General features: G+C 40.3%; 1 protein-coding gene across 2 annotated transcripts in view; it reads left to right on the top strand.

Moving 5' to 3' along the window:
• The window catches only part of LOC138699970 (UDP-glycosyltransferase UGT5-like), a 72,055-nt gene that overhangs the window by 19,991 nt on the left and 25,553 nt on the right, over positions 1-26,511 (top strand). Inside the window, exons 1-2 of one of the 2 annotated variants that reach the window (XM_069826216.1) lie at positions 14,404-14,526; positions 17,337-18,163. In XM_069826216.1, the coding sequence (XP_069682317.1) occupies positions 17,345-18,163 (819 nt within the window). In that variant the 5' untranslated portion in view covers positions 14,404-14,526; positions 17,337-17,344. Of the gene's footprint in view, positions 1-14,403; positions 14,527-17,336; positions 18,164-26,511 lie in introns of those variants that run through there. The other variant, XM_069826215.1, reaches the window with a different exon arrangement.

Below are 26,511 nucleotides of genomic sequence, written 5' to 3'. Positions count from 1 at the left end.
CTACTAAAACAAACTTCAGCAGTAATGTGAGGAACGTGAACAAGAGTAATGCAAGTACGAGACGGTAATAATTATTACAGATTGTAATCGAGAGTATCTTCATATGTTACTTTGTTATGGGAAAGCTGATTGCAGTTCGTGAAAAGCACCATGTCTGTATAGGACTAAATTTCCTAACAGAAATGTTCCAAACCCGAGATCTTTTACCGTAGTGGCTCAGAGGGTACGAGATATAGGAAATGTAGTTCCACGGCTAGAAAACCGGAGACTACAGCGATCGAATGAAGTTTTGGAGGCAAAAGAAGCTATTCTGCGAATAGTGGAAGAGGGCCCGAGTGCAAGCAAACCGGGCATCGGAAACTGCACACCAACATTTTCTACCTGGATTACGGCCATATGGAAATTGCAAACCAAAATATTTTCTACCTGCTTTGCCAATACTATAGATAGTTTTAATTTACCAAACTGTTTTAATTTTGTTCGAAATGGGGCGTCTGTTTACATCTGAAAGTGAACGGAGTAATTTAGTACTGGTATATGACGACTGTAAATTTTATAAAGCCAAGGAATTGAAAAACTATGAAGTAATGTGGAAGTATTGTGTTAGAAAATGCAATGCGAAAATTTATAGCTTGCTGAACAATATGGAAGTTATTAGAGAAAGCGGTGAGCATAACATGTGGTGGACATTAGAATATTAAATCGCCAAATAATTATTGCAGCCACGAAAAGAAAAGCCATCGATGTTGTTAATAGTAAGTCAGTAAGTCATCAAAAATATTTCATGCTGTTTGTCAAATCTTGCCTAAGAAAACCTGAAAGTGCGTGACATATCTCGAATATAAGATAACTTATACAAATCGTGGAGGTAACTTCCACCTATTTTACCTAAATCGCAACCCAAAGTTCATGACAGACTGAGTCATTTAAACTTTATTACTAAACGAAGCGAAGATTTCGTTCTTTTCAATAACAAGAAGTCGGGGATTTCTTCACTAAGGAACTGGTTGAGGTAAAACCGATAGGTATTGGATTATTTACTAGAAACGTACATCTCCGAAGATGCAATTTTCTCTCCTACTGTATGGACAGCCCTGACTGCATCCTTTCGCACAACAAATGGCTGTGAATAATTTCACAAGCATCTTAATTTCAGTTTTTACAGCAATCTTTCGTTGTATAAATTCGTGAATCAACTTTTGGACATACAAACTGAGGCTTATACAGGGACATCATTTTATTTTTACTAACATTTCTAATATTAACCTGGCTATAACTTTAGAGAACCGGAAACACCGTTTGCTGTCCCCTTCCACGACTTTAGTTCGATGATACTGGAGTAAAACACAAACAAATCACTTTACTACGTATAGGAGGGTAGAAAAGTAGTTCATCCATTTACGTAAACTAGGAAATATCTCAATTTTGAGTTCGATAATTTTCATTAGGTTTTGTTTAATCAAAATACAGTACTGTATTAAGAATACATGTTTTTACTCACGAACAGAGTTATCCATGCGAATGTATTCATTATGCAGTGTATATTATACTGTCTACAGCACATTAGCGTACAATATAGAGAATGAAGTTAAATTGAAAAATAATCATAATATGGATATTTAAACACATTTTTGAAAATGGTGGCCGTTCATTTCGATACAGGCTTCAGTTATTTTGTGCATATTATCGCACTATAGACTATTGCATCTATTTCCAATTACCAGTGTCGTCCTTCGTACTAGTAACTCATGTGAAATAATTCTGTACCTACTCTATAAAAAAGTACCTTACGTAGTGTAAATTCAATTTTCACTTCTGCCCTACCCGCACAGATAAAATTACTCAGACATGCTATCTACTGTCCGTCCATGTGGTTATGCCGCAGGATCGTAGAAAGGGGAGAAATCGCGTGACAATTAATTACTTAACGAGGCCCTTTTATTTAAGTTATTTTAAACAGTTGTATAATATTACGTAAACGTCCAATTCCTAACAGAAATTAATGTTTTCAGAAAAGAGCTAAGGCAGCCCAGCTCTTAAAGAGGGGCGAGCAGAAGCAGGTGGGGGAAATCGGGATGCGACGTAGGCAAACGGACAGTACCTGTGCGAAAATATGATTCAATATTGAAAGGTCTTTCGTCACTGGAAAACGCGAACATATTTCTGGAACGTACTATACTCACTAACTCAATAGTGTTTACATGCGGCCTTGGTTCTGTATGGAGTAAGTTGGAACTTCATTAGTAGAAGGGGTGGGAGTGAAGTACATTAAAAAACTCAAGTACAATAAAAATTGAAGTAAAAATAAAATGATGTCCCTGTACTATTAAACTTAAAAGCAATGAAGAAAGTAACCGAAGTTTCAATGTAAAGTCAGCCAAATGCAAAAGAAACATAATTTGTAAATTGTGCAGTTTCCTGGTAAGATTAGTAAAACCCTCGTGGATCAGTGTACAGTATCTGGGTAGGACTAGTGGCCCCTTGAAAAGCGGTGTACAGTTTCCGGATCAAAGTGTGCAGTTTCCGCCTACCCGCCAGGGGAGGTATTGCACGTGGTGTTAAAGTGTCACATTGGACAGTTCATAGGACCTTGCGGGAGCAGTAACGTCGTCCATACTATTTCCGTGTCCAGTACTTTGACTTAAACGATTATCAACCAAGAGTTGCTTTTTATCAGCGGTTATTGCAACAGTGCGAACTTAATTCTCAGTTTACGTCACAGGTATTAGTTACTGATTAGTCATGTTTTACTTACTTACTTACTTACGTACTGGCTTTTAAGGAACCCGGAGGTTCATTGCCGCCCTCACATAAGCCCGCCATTGGTCCCTATCCTGAGCAAGATTAATCCAGTCTCTATCATCATACCCCACCTCCCTCAAATCCATTTTAATATTACCTTCCCATCTACGTTTCGGCCTCCCCAAAGGTCTTTTTTCCCTCTGGCCTCCCAACTAACACTCTATATGCATTTCTGGATTCGCCCATACGTGCTACATGCCCTGCCCATCTCAAACGTCTGGATTTAATGTTCCTAATTATGTCAGGTGAAGGATATAATGCGTGCAGCTCTGCGTTGTGTAACTTTCTCCATTCTCCTGTAACTTCATCCCTTTTAGCCCCAAATATTTTCCTAAGAACCTTATTCTCAAAAACCCTCAATCTCTGTTCCTCTCTCAAAGTGAGAGTCCACAGCCATACAGAACAACCGGTAATACAACTGTTTTATAAATTCTAACTTTCAGATTTTTTGACAGCAGACTAGATGACAAAAGCTTCTCAACCGAATAATAACAGGCATTTCCCATATTTATTCTGCGTTTAATTTCCTCCCGAGTGTCATTTATATTTGTTACTGTTGCTCCAAGATATTTGAATTTTTCCATGTTTTTTTTTTTTCATGTTTTACGCGTGAAGGAATTGTTAACATCCATAACAATCATATTTGGGCTGACGAAAATACGCATATTGTGAAACCACCACTTTGAACATAAATTCTCGCTTAATGTCTGGGCTGGAATTATAGGAAACATATTGATAGGAACATTCATATTACCTCCACGGTTGACGGGAACCCGGTATAGACGTTTTTTTGCGAAACTTCTTGCCTGATTTTTTGAATGACGTGTCTCTTCAAAAAATACGTGACATGTGGTTCTTACACGACGGGGCGCCTCCTCACATAAGTGTGCAAGTTCGTAGACATTTGAACCGTACGTTTCGTCACCGGTGGATAGGTCGATTTGGACCAATAAACTGGCCGGCAAGATCACCCGACTTCATCGATTTTTATTTATGGGGCTATATCAAGGATATAGTGTATCGTGAGGAAATCAATGGTCTTCAACTTCTTCGGACACGTGTATTTGCTGCAGCGGAAGATGTTCGGCAGAATGAACTTCTGACGACAGTGGTGAGCGACAATTGGTTAAAATGATGTGAATTCTGCATATATACCAACGGTGAACAGTTTCAACATCTACTGTAAACTTGTATCAGTGTAATGTTTAAACTCGTGAAGTACCGCCATATTTTATAGAGATGTAATTGCATTTAACACGAAACGCACACGATCTTAGTAGGCTACATCAGTAATTTTGTTACTTTGTTCTGAAACAAGTACAAGAACACCGTCGCGTTTACAATGTCAATTGTTCCATCATTCAGCTGGATTCTAAACAGACACTGCATCCCTATTCGTGTTTGACTTCAGTGCAGTGCCTCAGTAGTAGGTACCATCTGTAAACAAGAGTGCGAACGTACACTGTTGCCGGATGACGCGACGATTAGATTAAAAAACATTGCATTTGCGCATTAACCGTTGAATATAGCCAAAAGTTTATAGGCCTATATAATTTTTAGTTCGTCGTACAGTTATCTGTCATTACATGAAATTTGTGCACTCAAACTTCTAAGACTTTGTATGTGCGTTTTAATAATAACCATTAAGTTATTGCTCCCTAATCTTCATTATCGACTCGAGTAAAACAACTTGAATATCTGACGTCATATCTGATACAGCCACACGTATTTGTGCCAAAAGGTTCTTGTGCAATATATGTATCCTGTATTTTGATTTCACAATATTCATAATCATAACTAGAGCTAGGATTCGTATGTAGTAAAAGCTAATATTTTTAGTCGATATAGTTTGTAAACATGCAAGCCATGCCCCCTGCCCCACTCCTTATACTTGGCATTCTTGTCATTCAGTACTTCCATTAGTTAGCGATAAGAGTCTTTAATCCTCTTAACCACCACTTACAAAACAGCGGGGGGTTTAAAAGCTGCATTGTCTAGTCCTTGTGACTTTTCTTGCATTTCGAGTCTTGTCAGCCAGGCTTAAAACTTCTTAACCGGCATCATACCGACTCAACTACACTCAGCGTCATTCTTAACCCTTACTACATATAAATCCTATCTCCATAAAACACTTGTATGTTGACGCTTCGTAGATTCCATGGAACACTCGAAGGAAAATAATAATAATAATAATAATAATAATAATAATAATAATATAATAATAAAGGTGGAGCTTACCATTTAAATCAAAATATTGGGAGTGATACGTAGTATAATAGCTTTTTACATTGATTTTGAAAAGCCACATAAATCTTGCAGCAAATGACGCATTTAATATTTCTTTCATATCGGAAACTATAATTTTCCTCCCATTGCGAAAGGAGGTTTCTATTGTTCATAATCGACACGAAATAACACGACTTCGATACGGACATTGCGAAGGTACAAGGGCCACTGATACCATCGTTCCTTTGCCATCCAGAGGATTGTGGAAGGAGTTGAGGGAGGAAACATTACGTCTTACAATGATCGATGCTTACAACTCGCGTTTACATCACAACTCACTAAATGGAAGGACACGTCTGCTGAACGCAAGTCGACTAACACGCCACTACGACATAATTTTTCAAGGACAGCGAATCACGCGAGACGGAAGAGAACGGTTTTCATTTGGTCATTTTTTTATTTAGGGTTAAATAATTATCAAATGCTATACCTGTACACATATTGTACGTAAATGAAGCTAGAAATTCCGCTTTCGTACTTTGTTAAATCTCATCGAAATAAGCATCACTAAACTTCCCGCAGCCAAAGAAGCAAGTTTTGGTATCTCCGTAACGTACTGTATATTTTTGAACTTCCATCCGCTCCATGGATCCCTCAGACAATGGGAACTGGATACTGGATACATCACTCGCCTTTCTGGAGCCATACATGAAGTGGACACGACGCACAGTGGTCCGAATCGCTTAAAACCCGGACAAAAGTAATAACTTCTTTTCTAGTGGCCATATTAACTTGAAATTTGGTACACTTATTACTAATAACATGTATCTAACGTGTGCAAATTTTAATGTCATTTGGAAATGAATAACTACCCCTATTGAGGGGTGAGATAGTTATGCGTTCATTAATAAGGGCCAAATTAGATATTTTTATCACACTGCTGTTATTTTATTGCAAAACTCGATAAATGCAATAATTATAGTCATTTTACGTACACGATTTTATCAGCAACCCCTAATATAAGGGTTGAAAAGTTACATAAGTTACGTAATCCACAAGTTTAAAATTATATATAATCTGTATAAGTTATAATCGAAATTCAATTAAGGATTGTATTTTTGTGGGTGAGTACATTCTTATATTTAGTAACATAAAGAATCCGTTAATATTTTCGTAGTTTTGTAGGGGTATCCAAAATGTTACGTACCATTTAATACTACTGGTAATATAACTTGTATGAACTTGCACACTTGTAAATTCCATTATATTATTGTGCTAAATCATATTAGAATATCTACATTTTTATATATTTTGTTATGGAGTTTATGGCTAAGCAGAAATAAAGTACGCATTTTGATACTTACAAAGGTGTTGAGCATTTGCATCTGAGAAGTGTGTCTTGGATGCACTGAGTAGTTTCATTATTGTAAATGCAGACAAGTTGAAATACAGAACTGTTTGAAGGTCGCAATTCAAACACCAATCAATCAATCAATCAATCTTCTTAATGTATCCAGATGTTTGCTGACGACATAAAGTCCACTGTAGTCTTTTCAGTTTTTGTTTTCATGACAAATGAGGTGTATATTTGATCGTTCATTGTAGATTTCTGTTGCTAGTAGCCAGAGTTGGGGTGTAGTCAATATATACTGCAGAACTGTGTCTTCTGCAACTGGTACTGATGATTTTAATTTACTTTTTTTGTGGTTTATGGATGGACAGTATAGAAGAATGTAAATTCAATCTTCACTTCTGCCCAATCCGAAAAGATAAAATTACTCAGACATGCTATCTACTGTCCGTCCAATTGGTTTTGTCGCAGGGTTGTAGAAAGGGGGGAACTCACATAACAGTTAATTACTTAACGAGGTCCTTTTATTTAAGTTATTTTAAACAGTTACACAATATTACGTAGACGTCCAATTCCTAACAGAAATTAATGTTTTCAGAAAAGAGCTAAGACAGCCCAGCCTCTAGTCTTTACAGAGGAGAGAGCAGAAGCGAGTGGGGGAAACCAGGATGCTCGCTGTCAGATATAAGTGTCAAAATTCTGCTAGAAGTCCGTGTGGTCCAATAAATCCTGAACTTTTACTTCACATGCACTCTGACTAGCACTTATATTGTTCGGATAAGTTGCGTCTTTTGCTTTCAGAACTGCATAATAGCTCGGATACAAGTCATGATTGTGTTTGTCATTTTTATAATAGACATGTATTGATGTTTCGATAAATTTGTACGTACTATCACTGATAACGCTTCTTCTTCTTCTGACAGTTTCGTAGCTTGTTTTCTTTTCTTCAGCCATGATTCACGAATTTTTTTACCTTTGGTAGGTGTCGTTGTGGTAATTTCTTTTAATAGTTTTGCTGAATTGTCGTCACTTCTAGCCCTCAAATTCATCACTGTGGCATATGAAAGCTCCTCAGCACACACCTTCTTCCTCAAATCCTCTATTTTCCTCCTCTTACTTCTCTCACATAATTCTTGAAATTCTTTTGAAGGACGTCCAAACGTTTCTGAAGAGGAAGAAGCGGAAGGAATGCCTGTAAGTGGTAATTCAATTTCTTGTCGTAACCAGTCTGAATATTTAGGAACAAACATTTTTTCGCTGCGATAACATTTCTTCCAAAGCTGATAGTACGGAAGAAAAAAGCGCCTTCTTATTACACTTCGTAGAGAATTTGTGCCACGGTTGTCCAAATGTAATTCAAATTTGTTCTTCATATAATCCACAACATATTCTTCTTGTTGCACACGAGTCCCACTGTTCTTTCCTTGAATTATGTCGTAAATTTCTCGGCGACTCACACGTAAATTAAATTTCATACACTGTATTCACACATTATACACTGAACTGAGACCGACAGAAACCCTCTGGACACTGAAAAGTCAAGGCCTGTGCTGTTTACATCCAATAAATCATCCCTCAATATCTAAATATACAAACATAAATTTTACTGCGTGCTTATCTCGCAACATGTGTTGACGGACCACGCGCATGGGGATGATTTGAAGGTCACGATTCACAGTTCTGCAGGGTTCCGCAGATAAAACCTTCAGTAACGAACTTATAAATGTCTACCAATATACAATATGTAAGTTTCACGGTGTACACTCGTGAACATTTTTTTAAACTCTAAAACATTTTTTTATTTTTTCGCAAAACACGAGCATTAAAATTTGTATTTATTATTAGAACTTAGAAACAAAAAAACAATGATAATTATAATTTTTCCCTATACATAAGACCGTAATACATTCATAAAAAATATTCTCAGAATTTTATTTTGCATTGTTAAGGCAGACACATTGTTAAAAAATCAGTTACAAAATCGCAGAATTAATCACGAAAGATTTGTGTCACTTTTGCTCGTAAGTATTGAACAGAACCTTTGAAGTATTCTTCGAAAAACACTTGGTCTCATTAGAATGACTATTGAGGATTATCATTGAGGTAATTTTGTATTTTTAATATGAAGTTTGAAAAATGACTTTTGTCCGGCTTTTTAGCGATCCGGACCACTGTGCGACGTTGCCACATAGACATAGTTCCTGGCTTTCCTTCTCCTTCTTCTTTTTTTTTTAACTTGATTATTTAACGACGCTGTATCAACTACGAAATTATTTAACGTCGATGGGATTGGTGATAGCGAGATGATATTTGGCGAGATGAGACCGAGGATTCGCCATAGATTACCTGACATTTGCCTTACGGTTGGGGGAAAAACTCGGAAAAAACCCAACCAAGTAATCAGCCCAAGCGGGAATCGAACCCGCGCCCGAGCGCAACTCCGGATCGGTAGGCAAGCGTCTTAACCAACCGAGCTACGCCATTGGCGTTCTTCTTCTTCTTCTTCTTCTTCTTGTACTGCAACGATTAGGACCTGTGGCTTGTTCCGACATCAAAAGCCAAAGGTCTCAATGCTTGCAGTACAAGAAGAAGAAGAAGAAGAAGAAGAAGAAGAAGAAGAAGAACGAAAGGGAATATACTATATATGTGGCAAGGTCGCGTCCACTTCCTGTGTGGCGCCAGAAATGAGAATGACGTATCCAGTTCCCATTGGCTGTGGGATCCATGGAGCAGATAGGAATTCAGGTTTTTCCGCCCGTACTCCATTGGACCTGGTTGTTGTAAAATGTAAAGCCTTGGTTTTTCTGAACAGACGCATACGAGATGCGAGGTCTACTTCAAAGCTATAGAAACCACTCATTGTCTCTCGTGTGCATGCATCGGTTCAGAAAAACTGAAATCGATAATGTCACCAAACGGCGAACAGTGAATAACGATACTTACAGAAATGTGGTCCTGAGGTCTTCAATAATCATCTCCATAATAAGGAGGTCGGCCAAACTTAAGTGTAGGGATCCTCACCTGCTCCGTTCCTCGAAATACAAAGCAAAGCCAAGCCAGTGAGGTGGAGAACATTGTCGAAACATGTGGGAAAATGTTAATAATATTGCTCATACATGCTACTGCTCGTTGACTGTCGCATACAGAACATCTTCATACGTATTTTTTTTTATTACTGCGATTCTCATCCAGAACGAAATTTTATATAGTGATTTTCTGCTACTTTGTACTCCATCACAATGCTAATGTTTTTTTTAGTGTAGGTATTTGCATTTACAATCATAAATGCTTTAATAAAACTACAATTCACAGGATAGTTTAACCTGTCTGCTATTCTTTGGCGAGGGTGTAACTTATTCTTCGTTGTATAGCAGAGCACCAACTATTTAAACAATTTCAAGGGAAAAATTGTTCCGTGGCCGGGTATCGACCTAAGCGCGCCAACGCTCTACCGACTGAGCTATCCAGGAACTGTACCAGACACCGACCGGCTCAATTTTTCCCTTTGTATCAACGTACCCCAAGTGGGTCAAAGACTCAACGTAAATGCACACAAACTCTGTCTGACTACAATTGTGGTTTTCTGTTAACGAACAGTGACGTATAGTATTCAAATATGGATTTCAGGTATAGCTCCCTGTGAAGCTGATTTGAATAATCTCAAGAGAAAAATTGTTCCGGGGCCGGGTATCCAACCCGGGACCTTTGGTTAAGCGCGCCTATGCTCGACCGACTGAGCTACCCAGGAACTGTACGAGACATCGGGTCAATTTTTCCCTTTATATCCACATACTATTTAATTCTGCTATACCGGTTTCTATAGCTGCGTCTTCGTGATGAAATTTGTGGGTACTCCGTTTCTGTCTTTCATTCCACCAATTCTCTCCAACGTTCTCTCATTTTATCTATCATATACAATAGCTAACATATGCTGGGGCGAAATCCTGGGGGTTGTACGAATATCCGATGCTCTTATAGGTTTTAAGGGCTTAGGGTTATGGGTCCCGCAGTTTACCAGGTGCACGTCTAGGTATAGGAACTTGCTCTTAACAGGGTTGAGGCAGATTGACCCGCCTGTCAGCGTCGGGTTCACGATTTCCATCCATGCCACCTATGAAACTGGAACTATATTCTCATTTAAGATCTACAATGAGTCAATGTTAATGTGGTTACATGAACAGACTATTTACCTCGCGTCTGGTTCGCGGAAAGTCATGTAGTCGGATCTTTTAATATTTAATGTACAGGTAGTGCTCGGGCAGTCAGGTACCCGCTATCTTCATGTAACTTCAAAATTATTACTCCTAACATCACGGAAGCGATATAAGAAATGGTATGGGATTCTTTGGGGGACAGAATAAGATAACCACGCGTCCATTATTTCGGGAACACTTCTTTATTCACAGGCGCTGTTCCCGGAGAATAAACATTCATGATTTTGCGCTCGGAAAGTAATTTTGTTCCATTAATTTTATCTTTGTTACATTAATATTTAACTTGTAGTTGATAGATATGTTGTATGTATTTATTCACACTGCAATGGTTATATATCCGGTGGCAGTGGTAACTAATTACACTCAATAATGACAATAATAAACACAATTAATAAAAAATACAATTGAATCGGTCGGAGCTAAAAGGAATTAAGTCAATATGAAGTTTTGGGTTATGCAACAATTTGAACAACTGATTTCATGCACATCGAACGGGGGAAGAAGGAACTAAGACTTTTAAATATTCTTTTGTCTTCTATAACATAAAAATATAATATTTGTGTTATTAGAGGAATATTTTTGCTTCTCCTGAAAGGTTGTCAAAAGTGACTTAATTCCTTTTAGCTCCAACCGATTCAATTAATAATAATACTAATAATTAATACTAACAATAATTAATGATAATAATAATAATAATAATAATAATAATAATAAAATAATAATAATAATAATCTCACATAATTAGGAACATAAAATCCAGACGTTTGAGATGGGCAGGACATGTAGCACGTATGGGCGAATCCAGAAATGCATATAGAGTGCTAGTTGGGAGGCCGGAGGGAAAAAGACCTTTAGGGAGACCGAGACGTAGATGGGAAGATAATATTAAAATAGATTTGAGGGAGGTGGGATATGATGGTAGAGACTGGATTAATCTTGCTCATGATCGGGACCAATGGCGGACTTATGTGAGGGCGGCAATGAACCTCCGGGTTCCTTAAAGCCAGTAATAATAATAATAATAATAATAATAATAATAATAATAATAATAACAATAACAATAACAGGGAACATCCTAAATTAAATGAAGCACAATCACTTAAAATAACATTTAAAGTAAATCTAATTTGTATCTTAAACCTAAGTTCGAACTAAAACCCACAAGTATAATGATATTTTCATACATGCACAAGTACCTTTCAACACTACACTCATTTCGCTGTCAACTCACTCACTGCACTGGAACTACGACACATTTCACTGATTCTATCCTGATTTCACTAACACTTCAAAAACATTTCACTGTTCAAATACTTCGCACTGCCACTATAAACTATAAAGCTTCACTGATAGGAACACGTTTCACTTACACAGCACACTTGACTGATACAACACTTCAATAACAAAAATATCAATTACAACCCTTTAAATACTGTGTATAATTACCGTCTATTAGTAAAGTCCTTAAGCCTATTTTTAAATACATTTTTGGTTGTTGTGTACTGTGTATAATTACCGTCTATTAGTAAAGTCCTTAAGCCTATTTTTAAATACATTTTTGGTTGTTGGTAAAGCCTTTAATAAGTCTGCAGGTAAAGCATTCCAGTCCCTGATAGTACGATTGAGAAAAGAAAACTTTCCAGTGTCCGTCCTCTGTCTTCTTTTTCCTCAATTTATATGAGTGGTCGTTCCTTGAAGAGGAATTTGGCGGCTGGAACCTATTTTTTATTTCCCTCCAGTCAGGCTCACCTCTGTATGTTTTGAACAGTGCGCATAATCGAATTCGCGTTCTCCTGTCCGTGAGTGTGTCCCATTTTAATGGTGAATTTTTCCGAAACTGTTGTAATCAATCTACATTTCTGGATGTTGTCCCCTCTCGGACCAAAAAAAAGTTGAAATCTAGATTTGTGAATGGTGTCCCCTGTTGGACCAAAAAGCCGGTTATCATAACTGATATATTTATTCATTCGTTTCATTTAGTGATCTGCCCAAGGGCAGGTCTTTCACTGCAAACCCAGCTTTCTTCAATCTTTCCTATTTTCCGCCTTCCTCTTTGTTTCCTCATATGATCCATATATATCTTAATATCGCCTATCATCTGATATCTTCTTCTACCCCGAACTCTTCTCCCGTTCACCATTCCTTCCAGTGCATCTTTCAGTAGGCAGTGTCTACTCAGCCCAGTGACCCAACCAATTCCTTTTCCTCTTCCTGATCAGTTTCAGCATCTATAACTGATACTTATCCCGGAAATTCTATTAATAAATTAAACTGCAGTAATACGATGTGCCCGATTTGACTTTTGGTAAAACTGGCAGTTTGTGCGGGAGTTGCAGTTCTGATTTACAAGTTTTGATCTCCTCTATCATGTCTTGTGATATGTAAATGGTCGTTTCCTTAACACTGAGTAAACGTTATTTTTATTCTATACGAAGTCTATTTAAAAATATTATTACTTACTACAAATGGCTTTTAAGGAACCCGGAGGTTCATTGCCGCCCTCACATAAGCCCGCCATCGTTGCCTATCCTGTGCAAGATTAATCCAGTTTCTATCATCATATAGATTCGCCCATACGTGCTACATGCCCTGCCCATCCCAGACGTCTGGATTTAATCTTCCTAATTATGTCAGGTGAAGAATACTATGCGTGCAGTTGTGCGTTGTGTAACTTTCTCCATTTTCCTGTAACTTCATCCCTCTTATACCCAAATATTTTCCTAAGCACCTTATTCTCAAACACCCTGAATCTCTGTTGCTCTCTCGAAGTGAGAGTCGAAGTTTCACAATTATACAGAACAACCGATAGTATAACTGTTTCATAAATTCCAACTTTCAGAATGTTTTTACAGCAGGCTAGATGATAAAAGCTTCTCAACCGAATAATAACAGGTATTTCCCACACTGATTCTGCGTTTAATTTCCTTCCGAGTGTCATTTATATTTGTTACTGTGGAATTTTTCCACCACTTCGAAGGATAAATCCCCAACTTTTATATTTCCATTTCGTACAATATTCTGGTCACGAGACATAATCATATACTTTGTTTAAAAATAGTATACTTTTTAAAATAATAAATATCTTCCATAATATATATTGAAATGTTGTAATATGAAAATATTGTTATAAATAATAATTTTTTTAGATTACGAATTAAATTAGCCTTTTACTTTATTATTATTATTATTATTATTATTATTATTATTATTATTATTATTATTATTATTATTATTTGGAAAAAGAGCATTTTGTGACAAAGTAGTAAATTGATAAAAGAAATTCTATTTAAAAGTTAGTTAATGCTAGAAATCTAAGATTTCGTAGGCTATCTATGTTAAATCTGCTTAAAATAGTTTCTTTAGTGTTGGTGGACAATATGGAATCTATACATATAATTTGTTAACGGTTGTCTTGCGTGTAATTGAATAAAGTTGTTTAGTACGTTAGTCCAGTTTTCATTATCCAGTACGTTTATCCTTGTTGGTTTTCTGTTTGGTAATGAAATACTTAGACAACACTCTAAAATAGATTATGGTTATTATCTTCCAGCCCATTAGTGTTCATTATTTTACTTCTATTCTCATATCTCACTGACGATAAATGTCTGCAGTTGAAGGTATCGTTAAATTATACATAAATATTTCTACAGTAAAAGGACATTAACGATACATATGAATGATCATATAGCATTTTATGTTACCGTAATTGTACGAGTTTTACAGTGCAAGGGATAATAGAGGAACGAAAAAGAAGCAAATTTCGTAATATAACCCTATAATATGGTCACAAATTCTATTTTCAGACTCCAAGAAATATTTTACAAAGTTACACTAATCCAAGATAAAGGGGCATAGGCTATGCATTGTCGTTTGGTAAAATTGGAGTTAGGGGATAAGTTTCAGCCCTGATTTACATTTCCTGCATGTTAAACTGTAAGTATACTCTCTTAGTGCATCGATTTATAAGCAAAACACGTTAAGTAAAAAATATTATAACTGAGAATCCTCAGAATATTATTTTTAGTAAGTTGTTTCTCTTTAAGTGTATTTCATTTCCCAATTCCAAATTTATAAACATACATTATGAACATTACAGTATATACGCTTTTTTTTCCCAGAAATATTACTTTTTAACTTAATGTGTTTTACTTGTAAACCGACGAGTGTCGTAAGTCCATTGTGTATAGTTCATAAGGTTTTACATTTTATTCTTTTCATGTGACATAAGTAGAAAGCGGAAAAAAAGTCAAATAGAAGTCATGTTTACGGTTTACAAGTAATGTACGCATAGACTATGGCATGAGATGTGCATGCATCCCAAGTAAGTAGCTACAACACAGTACCTCTGCAGAGAGCATCACGCGAACACCGAAAATAACTGCCACTCTGCGTTCTCAGTCAGTCCTCGTCCGTACGTGAACAGAGAACATTGAGATACGTAAACATATTCATTTATGTTCGGTGAAGTGATCATAATGTCAAAGACAGATGTTAAAAAACATAGGGTTTATTCTTTAATATAAGAATATGGTGTCGACATTTTTAGTAGAGATCTGGTGAAACAATTAAATGTGGGTTATGTATGCGTGCATTAAAACGATAGCAAAACAATCGACAGAACATCAATGTAATACACAGAACCAAATGAAAAATGTTGTTTTATGTTAGAAGAAAATAAGGGTTCAAGTTCAAACTCCGCCTCAAATATGAAACACGACTTTTGCCAGGATTTGTGTCGAATGGTGATAAATTGCAATATTTCATTCAAAACGCTGGACACTCCTCACTTTAAAGGATTTATAGAAAAGTACACAAAATATCAGACACCTTCTGAATCATCGATTCGAAAACAGTTCTTACCCGCACACGCCTCTAGTATGCTTACTGTGCTTACGTAAACAATAACCCTCTGACGAGACAAACTAATCGCGTTGTAGTTATCTGCACATCCGAATGACTTTTTTTCCGCTGTCTAGTCATAAGTATAGACCGTTATCTTAGTCCAACAATATTAAAATTAGTAGAAGTGAGCATGGGATATATATTACATCACGTGTCCTTCAGTAGACATCACAAGTAACGCGCAATACAGGGTCACTCTAAAAGCGGTTCCTTACTCCTAAACAAGTACAGTATGCTTCAGTTTAGCAATGTTTATGATGTTATGCACTACTAGTTGAAATAAAGCTGCATAAAACAAGTGCGAAAGTACAGGAGTGCGTAGAGGAATTCGAAAGACGGTATGTCTGTGTAAGTGGCGACATAATTGTGTGTAATTTATGTAAAGCTGACATAATCTGCCCTAAAAGACGAAATTTATAGCAGGACTGTAATTAAAAATATATAATATATAAACCATTTCAAATTGATATAAAGAAGTGGGTCTGACGAATTACCTTCAACTAGTAATTCAGTGTCAGCGGACGAATTTAGCAGAGATCTGTATGACATGATGGTGCATGCCAACATTCCTTTCAATAAAGCTGAGGAACATCAGTTTAAAAATTTTGTTGGAAAGTATACTTGTACACAATGCTGTACCTGTGTCACAGTAGTGCCATTTTTCAACATATGAAGCGTCCACTGCAAGAATGATGGATGTCACTTTCTTGTCGAAAATGAACCAAGACTATCAATGCATAGCTTAAGACATAAAGAATGTGCATAGAGAGTTGTATGGCATTAACACTGATAGTCATTGTCCAGTAATGATCGGAAAATCACAGTTAAGCTTTGAGCGCTAAGCATTTCAAACTTTCAATGCTTCTCGTGCAAAATGTATTCCAAATGACGTCCATCATTCTTGTAGTGGACTCTTCATATCTCATCGAAGTATTAACATACAGTATTCTGAAAATTAGGTATAGAACTGGAACCCTCGCAATGGTCCAAGAGGCTCAGTTGTTCTTACAGAGAAAGTAGACTATAAGAGCACCATAATCGTAATCATAATCATCGCAACTTTTGAAAAAAGGCTATTAGAGCTGATGCTAAGCTGCGGTTTACTCCAGATTTTAAGGATCTTCCCAAAAGCCCAACCCATTGGTTCTTGTAGTAGTCAGGTCCAAATTGTAGTTCATTAAAGTTTCATTTTTAATTTAGAGATAGTAACATGATGTTAATGCAGTAATAAAATAAGGACGATTTTAAAATAATAAGGAAAATACAAAGAATTCATAAAACAGTTATGTTATCGGTTGTTTTGTATGGTTGTGAAACTTGGACATTCACTTTGAGGGAGGAACAGAGGTTAAGGGTGATTGAGAATAAGGAGTTAGGAAAATATTTGAGGCTAAGAGGGATGAAGTTACACACGCAGAACTTTATGGATTGAATTCTTCACCTAACATAATTATGAAAATTAAATCCAGACGTTTGAGGTGGGCAGAGCATGTAGCACGTATGATTGAATCCATAAATGCATATGTAGTCTGTTAGTTGGAAAATCTGAGGGGGAAAAAGACCTTTTGGGAGGCTAATATTAAAATGGAGGGAGGTGGGATATCATACTACGGAGTGGATTAATCTTGCTCAGTATAGCGGCAATGAATTTCCGGGTTCTCTAAAAGTTACTTGTAAATAAGTAAGCAAAACAGAAGTCTTCGGAGAATACGGGAGCTACAATTTTTTGACAAAAAATCACGCAAGATTTACACAATTTCGAATTCTACTAAAGAACTAAGCTACGGTTATGGCGAAAAACTTTGCTATTACTATTTTAACGACTGATTTTTTCTTTTCAGTTGTCTAAATGGGGCGATATTTGGCCGGAATTCTGTTGCTATGCTTCCTTACGAGTGAAACTTCGGGCGCAAGAATCCTGGGTATATTCCCGCATGTTGCCAGAAGCCACTTCGTTATGTCCGATCTACTGATGAAGGGCTTGGCAGCTAGAGGCCATGAAGTTGTCGTGATAAGCCATTTCCCACACAAGACTCCAGTGCCGAATTACACAGACATCAGCCTCGTAGGCTCCATGCCCAGCTTTGTGAGCGCAATACCTCTGGATGAATTAGCAACGGGCTACACCTACACCATTATAAAGATTCTGGCTGAACTGGGAGTTACAGGTTGTGAGAAAACCTTGTCGCATCCTGAAGTCCTAAAACTCATCAACTCTGATGTGAAGTTTGATCTAATTGTGACTGAACTCTTCAACACAGACTGTTTCTTGGGTTTTGCACACAAGTTTAAGGTTCCTTACATTTCAGTTTGTACCACGCCAATTCTCCCTTGGGGATTTGATAGATTTGCAAATCCATACAATCCGTCTTACATTCCTAATCTTTTTTCGCGGTATTCTGACAATATGAATTTCCTTGAGAGAGTGGTGAACACTATTTATCTAAAAGTAATACAATACGCGTACCATTATTGGATCGATATTCCTTCCCAAGAGATTGCAAGGAAGTACTTTGGTGAATCTTTACCGCCTCTGCAGGAACTTGCAAGAAACACAAGTCTGCTACTTGTGAACAGACACTTTGCAACTAACCAACCTGTTCCAAACGTACCGGCTGTAGTTGAAGTTGGCGGATTGCATGTTTCGATACCGAAGAAACTCCCTCAGGTTAGTAAACATTTTGTAACATCAGACTTAAGCTATGCCAAACGTAGTTTCTTGGTTTATCGGCGAGAGTACCTAATGGTAAATTAAGAAGTGTTCTGTTTGTCTTTAGTAAGATCTGTCTTCAATCCTTCAATGCATTTTCACTTTAAACTTACTTACATTGTCCTTCGGTCTGTCACGCAGGCGGTCCGTATTCAGGACTCGAATTTTTCATTTGAAATTCCTCTAATGACAATTGAATACTCCCTGGAATAAGGGTCTATGTACAGTTTCCCTAGAAAAGGATGAGACGATTGAATATTCCTAAGTCTCAGATGTAAGACACTGCGCATGATCAGAGACCAGAGCACTGATACACAAGATAACGAATATTGAGTTACCGGTACTTAAATTCAGGCTATTTGGTTTCTTACTAGCATCGTTCCAAAATTCACTTCAAAAACTGCAAAAATATGATAATAGTACGTAAATAAAAGATAAATATATACATAAATTGTGTAGTTAAATCGACAATGGACCTTCATGACTAGATCGACACTCCGCACAGAAATGAAAGTTTTCGTGTCGTTTCCATAGCTCAGACTCTAAGACTTCTGCGTCTCGTGTAGAAAAGTGCGAGTTCGATTCCTAGTCTACACAACGATTTTTTTTTTGTTTAAATAACTTTGAAATAGAGTTTTACAAGTTTTAAGTGTTAATGATCACAGACAATACAAAATTACAAGTTATAATATTGTAAACGTTAATCTAATGAATGCATTTATACATACACACACATACAATGTAAATGCATATATATTAAAAACTAACAATTAAAATGAAATTAAAAAATATTCCTAAGCCACACAGACAAATTTTTACAAAGGTTTAGAGTCCTTAGGCTATGTCATTTGTTGAGTAGTTATTACAATATTTTATTAGAAGCTTTCCCATATGTGTAAGAAATGCACTCGCACAAAACAATTTTTGTTAAAAGTGTGGCTTTGGATTATTTTATTCTCACCCCTTCAGTTGATTTTAACTATTTTATCTACGTGTTTGCAATAGTGTTTAATTTAATGTTCATTCAATTTTATTCATGTTATGATTGAATGTATAAGCACTGTTGCAGTTATTGACTAATTACATATATTAATATTAATTATTAAATGCATCTTTTAAATAACCAATTGCAATATCTTTTGCAAAATCTTGAATGTTTAAGTTGTCAATAATATTTCTGTACTACATACTATAAGACATTAAAAGAATTTGCAATAGTTTGGGATCCTCTAGTTTATAATCACTGGTTTTAATGAAAAAATATTTTCTTTCTTAGAATATCTACAAGTTTAACTTCAATAATATTCCGAATAGCTTTAATTGCATTATCTGAATGTTGTACTTTTCTATTCGAATGTATTCTATTTCCCTCTTTCATAATTTTTGATAAATTACACCGTACTTCTTGTAGTATTTAAGAACATGAGGATCATTACATTGCAACTCATTACATAGAGATTCTTCTTTTTAATACATGAGATTTTTAAGTCCCTGCGTTAACTACATGTTTTAACTTTTGAATTTTTTCACAACATTGAGTGGAGAACATCCACTAAAGTGATTCTGAAATTAAAGTGAAAAATACAATATATTTACTCTTAATATCAGTAGTACCAGTATCATATACGTTTTTCCAAGATTCATTTTGTAGACATAAATGTGAATAGTCACTAGATACAGCATTTACGACCCTTTTTTAGTTTTTAAATTAATATTTTGAAATTGTTCAGTGACATTGGAAACACTTAGGATTTATATTGGAGTGTAGGCTTTCACGGCCGGCGTCAATAGTAGAAAAGTTTTCCGGGCTATGAGGCCGTGGTCTATTGGTTGTGAGACCAAACGTTTCGTTCACTGCTGCGGTGAACATCTTCAGTGGTGTCTATTGCTGGTGCGGCTGGTTCTACTGCGTGTGCCGATTACAGTCTGCGCTCGAAAAAAAAATCGAAAAAAAAATCGAAAAATCGAAGGAGAATTGGGAGGAAAATTTAAAAGGTACGCAAAACGCGTCCTTGCAAGGGGTTGGGGGCTGTACAAAACTAAATATGTGAGCTCCAAGCCTGTTGGCCACTAGTCTCACTCCGGGTTACGCTGCTCCCCTGAAGGAGCTCTAGAAAATTTTGAAGGGGAAGCCGAAATTGGACGTAACCTCTTAGGTACCACATACGCGAGGGGGGCTGAGATTGATCAATTGATCACGGAACGGGGCGAGGAGGAGTTGGCTGGTGTTTGCCGTTAGGATGGCAAGACGCCGTCATCTGTTGTTCGATGACAAAGCAGGTGAAGGCCGTCGGAAGAAGCGCCGTGAAATCTAAGCTGCAATTTGAGAGGTCCCTGTCCTTTCAATTTGCGACTTATTGAGTGACCTCGTATGTTTAATAGACTATTAATATTATCTGAACTAGGGCATACATAATTTATAATAAAGGTGGAATATATATGGGGAAGGGCATATAGGTCCGTGGCCCATTTCTTATAGGGCTCATCCCGACATTTGTCTTACGCCTGAGGAAAACCACGGAATACCTTAGGCAGGATGAGTTGTCTCATATAAGAGACTAGCGAATTTGGCTATTATGTAGGAGGTCATGAGCCTTGTTGATTTGTCTCAAATTCGAGACCAGCCATTTGGCTATATGATGGCTCAATTGCGAAGAGGGGGGAGAGATGTAATTGTTAATTAGGGAGATTCATGGGGATATGAGTGCAGGTCCGTGGCCCATTTCTTTTAGGGCTCATCCCGACATTTGTCTTAGCGCCTTAGGAAAACCACGGAAAAACCTTAGGCAGGATGAGTTGTCTCAATATCAGAGACTAGCCAGTTGGCTCTTAGGTTGAATGACTCTATGAATCGATGGATATATACTAGCCAATTGGCTCTATTAGATTTCCATCGATCAACAAAAGTAGATAATGTTATGGAGGGATTTTGTTTAGCCCAGTTAAGACAAGGTCATTTTACAGCGGTTGCACTATCCAAGGAGTCTCATGGAGTTGAGTCGTGGCTACCAAAACCTGGGAGTAACGCCAGCCTCCCTGTCCTCCTGTCTCAATAGTATAGCTAATGGACCTGTCTGGTGTCTACGCCGTAACCTAGGATCATACTGGCCGAGGCCAGATATGAGCGGGTTGGGGTTAGCACGAGCTTCCGCATACAGGTTCCTAGCCAGTCGAGCAATGAACTCGTCTATGGTTGGCAACTCTAGTTCATCATGGAACTTTCTTCTCGAGGCGACTCGGGGGAGATGGGTAATGAGTCGAATCACCTGGTTTTGGACAACTTGGAGTTTACGGAGATGGGACACTGCCGCAAACCCCCATGCGGGTGCGGCATAGGTAATGACAGAGCGAATGAGGGCCTTATACATGGTAAGTCCTACCCTCAGGTTGTCAGGAGTTAAGGCCGCCAGAATGGGATAGTGTCTAACTATCAGCCCGTTGGCCTTACGAAGAAGGGATTTGATGTGATCTCGGAAGTTGAGATGAGAGTCCATAATGATCCCTAAATATTTAATTTGGTTCATCCACGGCATTTCTCGTCCGAAAAGTGTGGGTGGTGGTGGTATGTCTTCGAGCCTCGCTCTTAGTGAAAAGAGTATGGCCTGACATTTCTCTACATTGACCTTGATTCTCCAGTCGTGGAACCACGGCTGGAGGTGATCTAAGATCGACAGTAATCTACGGGACGCTAATCTATAGGTTTTGCCCATCGCCAAGAGGGCAGTGTCGTCTGCATAGATATACAGATGACTACTTCTGCAGTGGATATAGCGAAACGGGAGGTCATTAATGAATATATTGAAAAGTATGGGCCCGATAATGGAACCCTGTGGGACTCCTGCGTGAATTTCACGGGGGTGGAGAAACTAGTGCCTACACGGGTTTTGAATGTACGGCCTCGGAGGTAGTTAGAAATGAGGCGTATCATTCCATCTGGGACTCCCATGCCCAGTAACTTAACGAGGAGTCCCTCATGCCAAACCTTGTCGAATGCTCGCTCGATGTCCAGGTAGGCTGCAGCTATTACACGCTTCGTGCTCATAGCCCAGGTAATGTCCTCCGTCATGCGGAGTGCCTGGAGTGTAGTGGAACGACCAGGGTGAAAACCGAATTGCTCGTTCCTGATTTGGGGCAATACTACTTCAGTGAGGCGTCTATGTATGACCCGCTCCGCCAGTTTGCTGAGACAACTGAGGAGACTAATAGGCCTATAGTTGCTTGGATTCGTCTTATCCTTTCCGGGCTTTGGAAAGAGAACTACGTGAGCTTCTTTCCAGGGAATGAGATAGTGACCGGAAGCCAAGATGTTATTAATTATCTCTGCTATGCGCTTCATAGCTGACCTTGCGAGATGCTCCAATATAATTCCTTGGATACCGTCGGCTCCTGCAACCTTATGAGGGCCGAGGCGACGAATGAAATGGGCGATCTCGTGGGTGTTCGTAGGTCGTATCCCATTTTCCGGCTCCCTGCTAAGGAGGTCTCGAACCGATTCCTCAACAACTCTGATATGGGGCAAGTTTAAATTTTGTTCCACGGGTTGAAAAGTGGTCTCTAGAACGTCTGCCAGTGCGGTAGCCTTCTCCTCAGGAGTAAAGGCCGTGACATCTGGACCGACTACTAATGGGTGAATAGATTGAGACGGATTGGACAGAGCTCGAGATACGCGCCAGACATCTGACATGTTTCTGCTGTCCATCGTCTCAACCTTGGATTTCCAAGCATCCACGACCGTCTCGTGGACCGCCTCACTGATCCGCCTGCGCAAGCGGTTCATTTCTATTCTATGTTGATCTAACCTAGTACGCTTCCACAATGTTCTTGCTCTATTGCGGGCGATCTTTAGGTCTCTAATATAGGCTGGGAGCTGCATCCGTCCCGGTTGTGAAGACCGTTTCGGTATTGCAGCAACCATTGCCTTCTTTATGCACTCCGTCAGGTCGCTAACTGACCTATCTATCCCTGCCGGAGTGACTTCAGGGGGGAGTGGTGGAAGCGTAGCGGCTACCTGGTCTTGAAAGAACACCCAGTCTGCCGCCTTGTAGTTGAATTTCTCAGCGGTTGGGGAGAGTTCGACTGGGTGCATGATCTCCATTATCACCGGTAGGTGGTCGGACGGAAGATCATCCAGGGTTGTTAGTCTCGCTCTAGTTGTGAGACCTTTCACCAGAGCGATGTCTAATATGTCAGGCAGTTGATTTGCAGCATCCGGTACGTGTGTGGGTTCCCTAGGGGCCATCACGACGTATCCGTTTCCTGTAGAATTAAGAAAAAGCCTATCGCCCTGCCGATTGGGGCGTTGACAGTTCCAGCTAGCGTGCTTCGCATTGAGGTCGCCGGCGACTACGAATCTATCGGATAGACTTGTCACTATATCTAAATCGCGTTCATCTAGTATGCCCGGAGGACTGTAGGCAGCCATAAGCAGAAAGGGGAGTCTGCCTATGTAGGCTCTAATAGCCACTGCCTCTAATGCCGCTAGCTGGGGAAGGAGATACTCACAGTGCGCGATCGTAGAACGAACGAACACCGCTACACCTCCGCCTCTTCTACCCGCTCTATCTTGTCTATAGACTTTAAAGCCCACGCATCTTAAATTTACTTGGGGTGTCAGGAACGTTTCTGTTATAAATGCTACGTCTATATTATTAGCGTCTAGGAAAGCCCTGAACTCATGTCTATCATGTCTAAGGCCCTTGGCGTTCCATATACACATCCTAGCAACTCCGTCACTTCGTCTGGCCATTGAGAGAAACTAGGGAGGTTAGGAGCTTAAATATCTCCGGGAGGGCAGACATAGGATTCTCCATAAGGATTGTTAATCCTTCTAGGATTGGGGCGAGCGGGAGGTTAGGGTTTGCTAATTGCAACGCCTCGGCAAAGTGCTGAACTTGGTCCAAGGTCGCGCCTTGACCGGTCGGGCCTTTCGAGGTGCTTGCAATAGCTTCCTGCTGGGCCGGTGGGACAGGGGCGGAGATGGACTCTACCATGGTAGCCTTGGTGGCTTTTCTGCTGCCCCTGTTGCGCTTAGGGCGCTGAGAAAGGGGTCCCTCCCGCACTATATATACAACGATGCAGCCAGCGCAGACTGGATGGAGGACAGATGGGACTTCTTTCTTGGACGTGAAAGAAGCAAGACGTGTCCTGAGGCCTTCTGATTGGCGCACCGGCGAAAGCAGCTACAGCGGACAACCAACCAGATTCATCAGTGCTACAGCAGCAAGCGAGCGCAGCAGCCAAGCAGCTCTCGCCCAGGGAGGCTCGAGTCGCCGAGCATTGTACTTCTGTCGGCCAGGCGGCGGACACCTACGTAATCGACACTTCTTAAAGAGCAGCCTATTGGTTCCATTGCCGCACCGGCGCTCAGCGCGAAGAAAGCCGCGCAGCCTACGGAGGGCTGTGCGCACTAACTTCCCTAGGCCAGGCGGATCCCGATCGGGGATTGAGTCCTCTCTCGAGGAGACCCCTAGCCGTCCTCGGCCCCTAGGCAGGCTTCCTGCTAGGGAGAGACTCTGTGCCTTCGTGCCGGAGTGACTGCCCAAAGGCAGGGCCTTCCGGCTAATTTCCTTTCCGCCCTCCACTCTTCTACTATTGCCCGGCTCTTCTGAGGGCTAAGCAAATTTTCGTCCGGCCCTTATCAGGGCCAACGAAATTAGCGAACCAAACCGACGGTCCACGGCGGGCTCCGCAACGTTTGTTGCGATCGGCTAACCGGGCTAGGCTTCGGCGACCGGTCGGGCGTAACTGCTGGGCTTCCACCCTTAGTGGGAAAGGGGCCTAGCAGGTTCTTGCACTGCGGACAGAGTGCCGCTTAGGTCTCCCCCCCTGTCAGGATCGAATCTGTAATTCGAATGGCTCCAGTTAAGAGCAACAAGGCCACGAGCCATCCTACTGCAGGTGGCGTAAAGCGGTTGCTAGTTTGCACTAGCCAGACAGGGCCCACCACCTCCTACTTGCGCGTGTCGCGTCCCGCGCAGATTACTCCTCCGCCCAGGCGTCGGAACCTGCGATCGGCTGGTCCTGTACGGACGCCGCCTGTCCCGGTCCCCGTTGCGGAGATCCTTGAGCTTCGTCCCCCTACCACCATCCCAGTCCCTTCAGGACTCCCGAGAAAGCCCACCCCTCCCAAGGTAGCTCCCAAGGTCACTGAGGTGACACATATTGACTTGCCCGGTCCTAGCGGACTGAATAGCCGTGGTGTTACGGTCTTGGCTGATGAAGTGCCGTGGATTCCATCTGGGTCCGGCGCACTTCTGGTCATTAAGGCCAAAAAGAAGAAGAAGAAGGGCTCAGCTAAGACTGAGCAGGGCGGCATTCCTTCCGCTAGTGAGCTCACCAAGGAAGAGAGATCGGCTCTCTCTACCTTGGAGCAATTGGAGGCGGCGACTCTTCAAGTCGTGACCGAGGAGGCAGCACCCCCCGCCGAACCTGAGGCCCCACAGGAGACGGCTGCTGCCCCTGAGGTAGATCAGGCAGTTCCCCGCCCCCCTTCCCCAGCTCGTGCTCACGTGTCGGAGAGTGAGGACGAGGAAGATGATGTTGAGACTGCCCTCACTAGGCGACGTGGTGATATCCCACCCGTTATTATTACGCCAGCCTTCACTGGCTCGCTGGTCCGACTGAACTTAGAGTTCAAGGCCGAATACGAACCGTTGGGCTTATGCTCGTACAGGCCGCGCGGCGGGATGGCCGTGAAAACTGTTTGCGAAAGGGACTACGCAAATCTTTGCAGGTTCCTGACCGAACAGGAAGTAGCGTACAACTTGCTGCGCCCCAAGAACGACAAGCCTCTGCGATTCGTTCTAAGAGGAATAGATATTCACACAGATGAGGAGGACATCCAGGGCGACCTGGAATTCCAAAGCATAATCGTCCGGCGAGTGACGAGGATACACTCATCAAGGACAAAGGCCAAACTCCCAATGGTCATTGTCGATGTGGAGAATTCCCCCGAAACCCGGGATAGAATGAGAGCCTTGCGTCAGTGCTGCCTGATGAGAGTAACAGTTGAGGACTACGTCCCCAGCAAGCGCCCGCCTCAGTGCAGCAACTGCCAGTGGTACTACCACACGCAGGCTAGCTGCAAAGCGCAGCCTATGTGTCGAGCTTGTGCACGCCCCCATAAGACTGAAGATTGTCGCAAGCCGCACGATGTCCCCGCTACATGCGCACTCTGTACTGGCGCTCACACCGCCAATTACGGAGGGTGTCCCGTAGCACTACAGGTTAGAGATGCCACGGAAGGAACGAGCAGGGCTGCCCGACAGAGGAGGGCAGAGCTCGAGGAACAGCGGACGCTCCAATAC

This window comes from Periplaneta americana, chromosome 5 (assembly GCF_040183065.1).
Source record: "Periplaneta americana isolate PAMFEO1 chromosome 5, P.americana_PAMFEO1_priV1, whole genome shotgun sequence".
Taxonomy (NCBI): domain Eukaryota; kingdom Metazoa; phylum Arthropoda; class Insecta; order Blattodea; family Blattidae; genus Periplaneta; species Periplaneta americana.
This window is presented reverse-complemented; position numbering and strand designations above follow the sequence as displayed.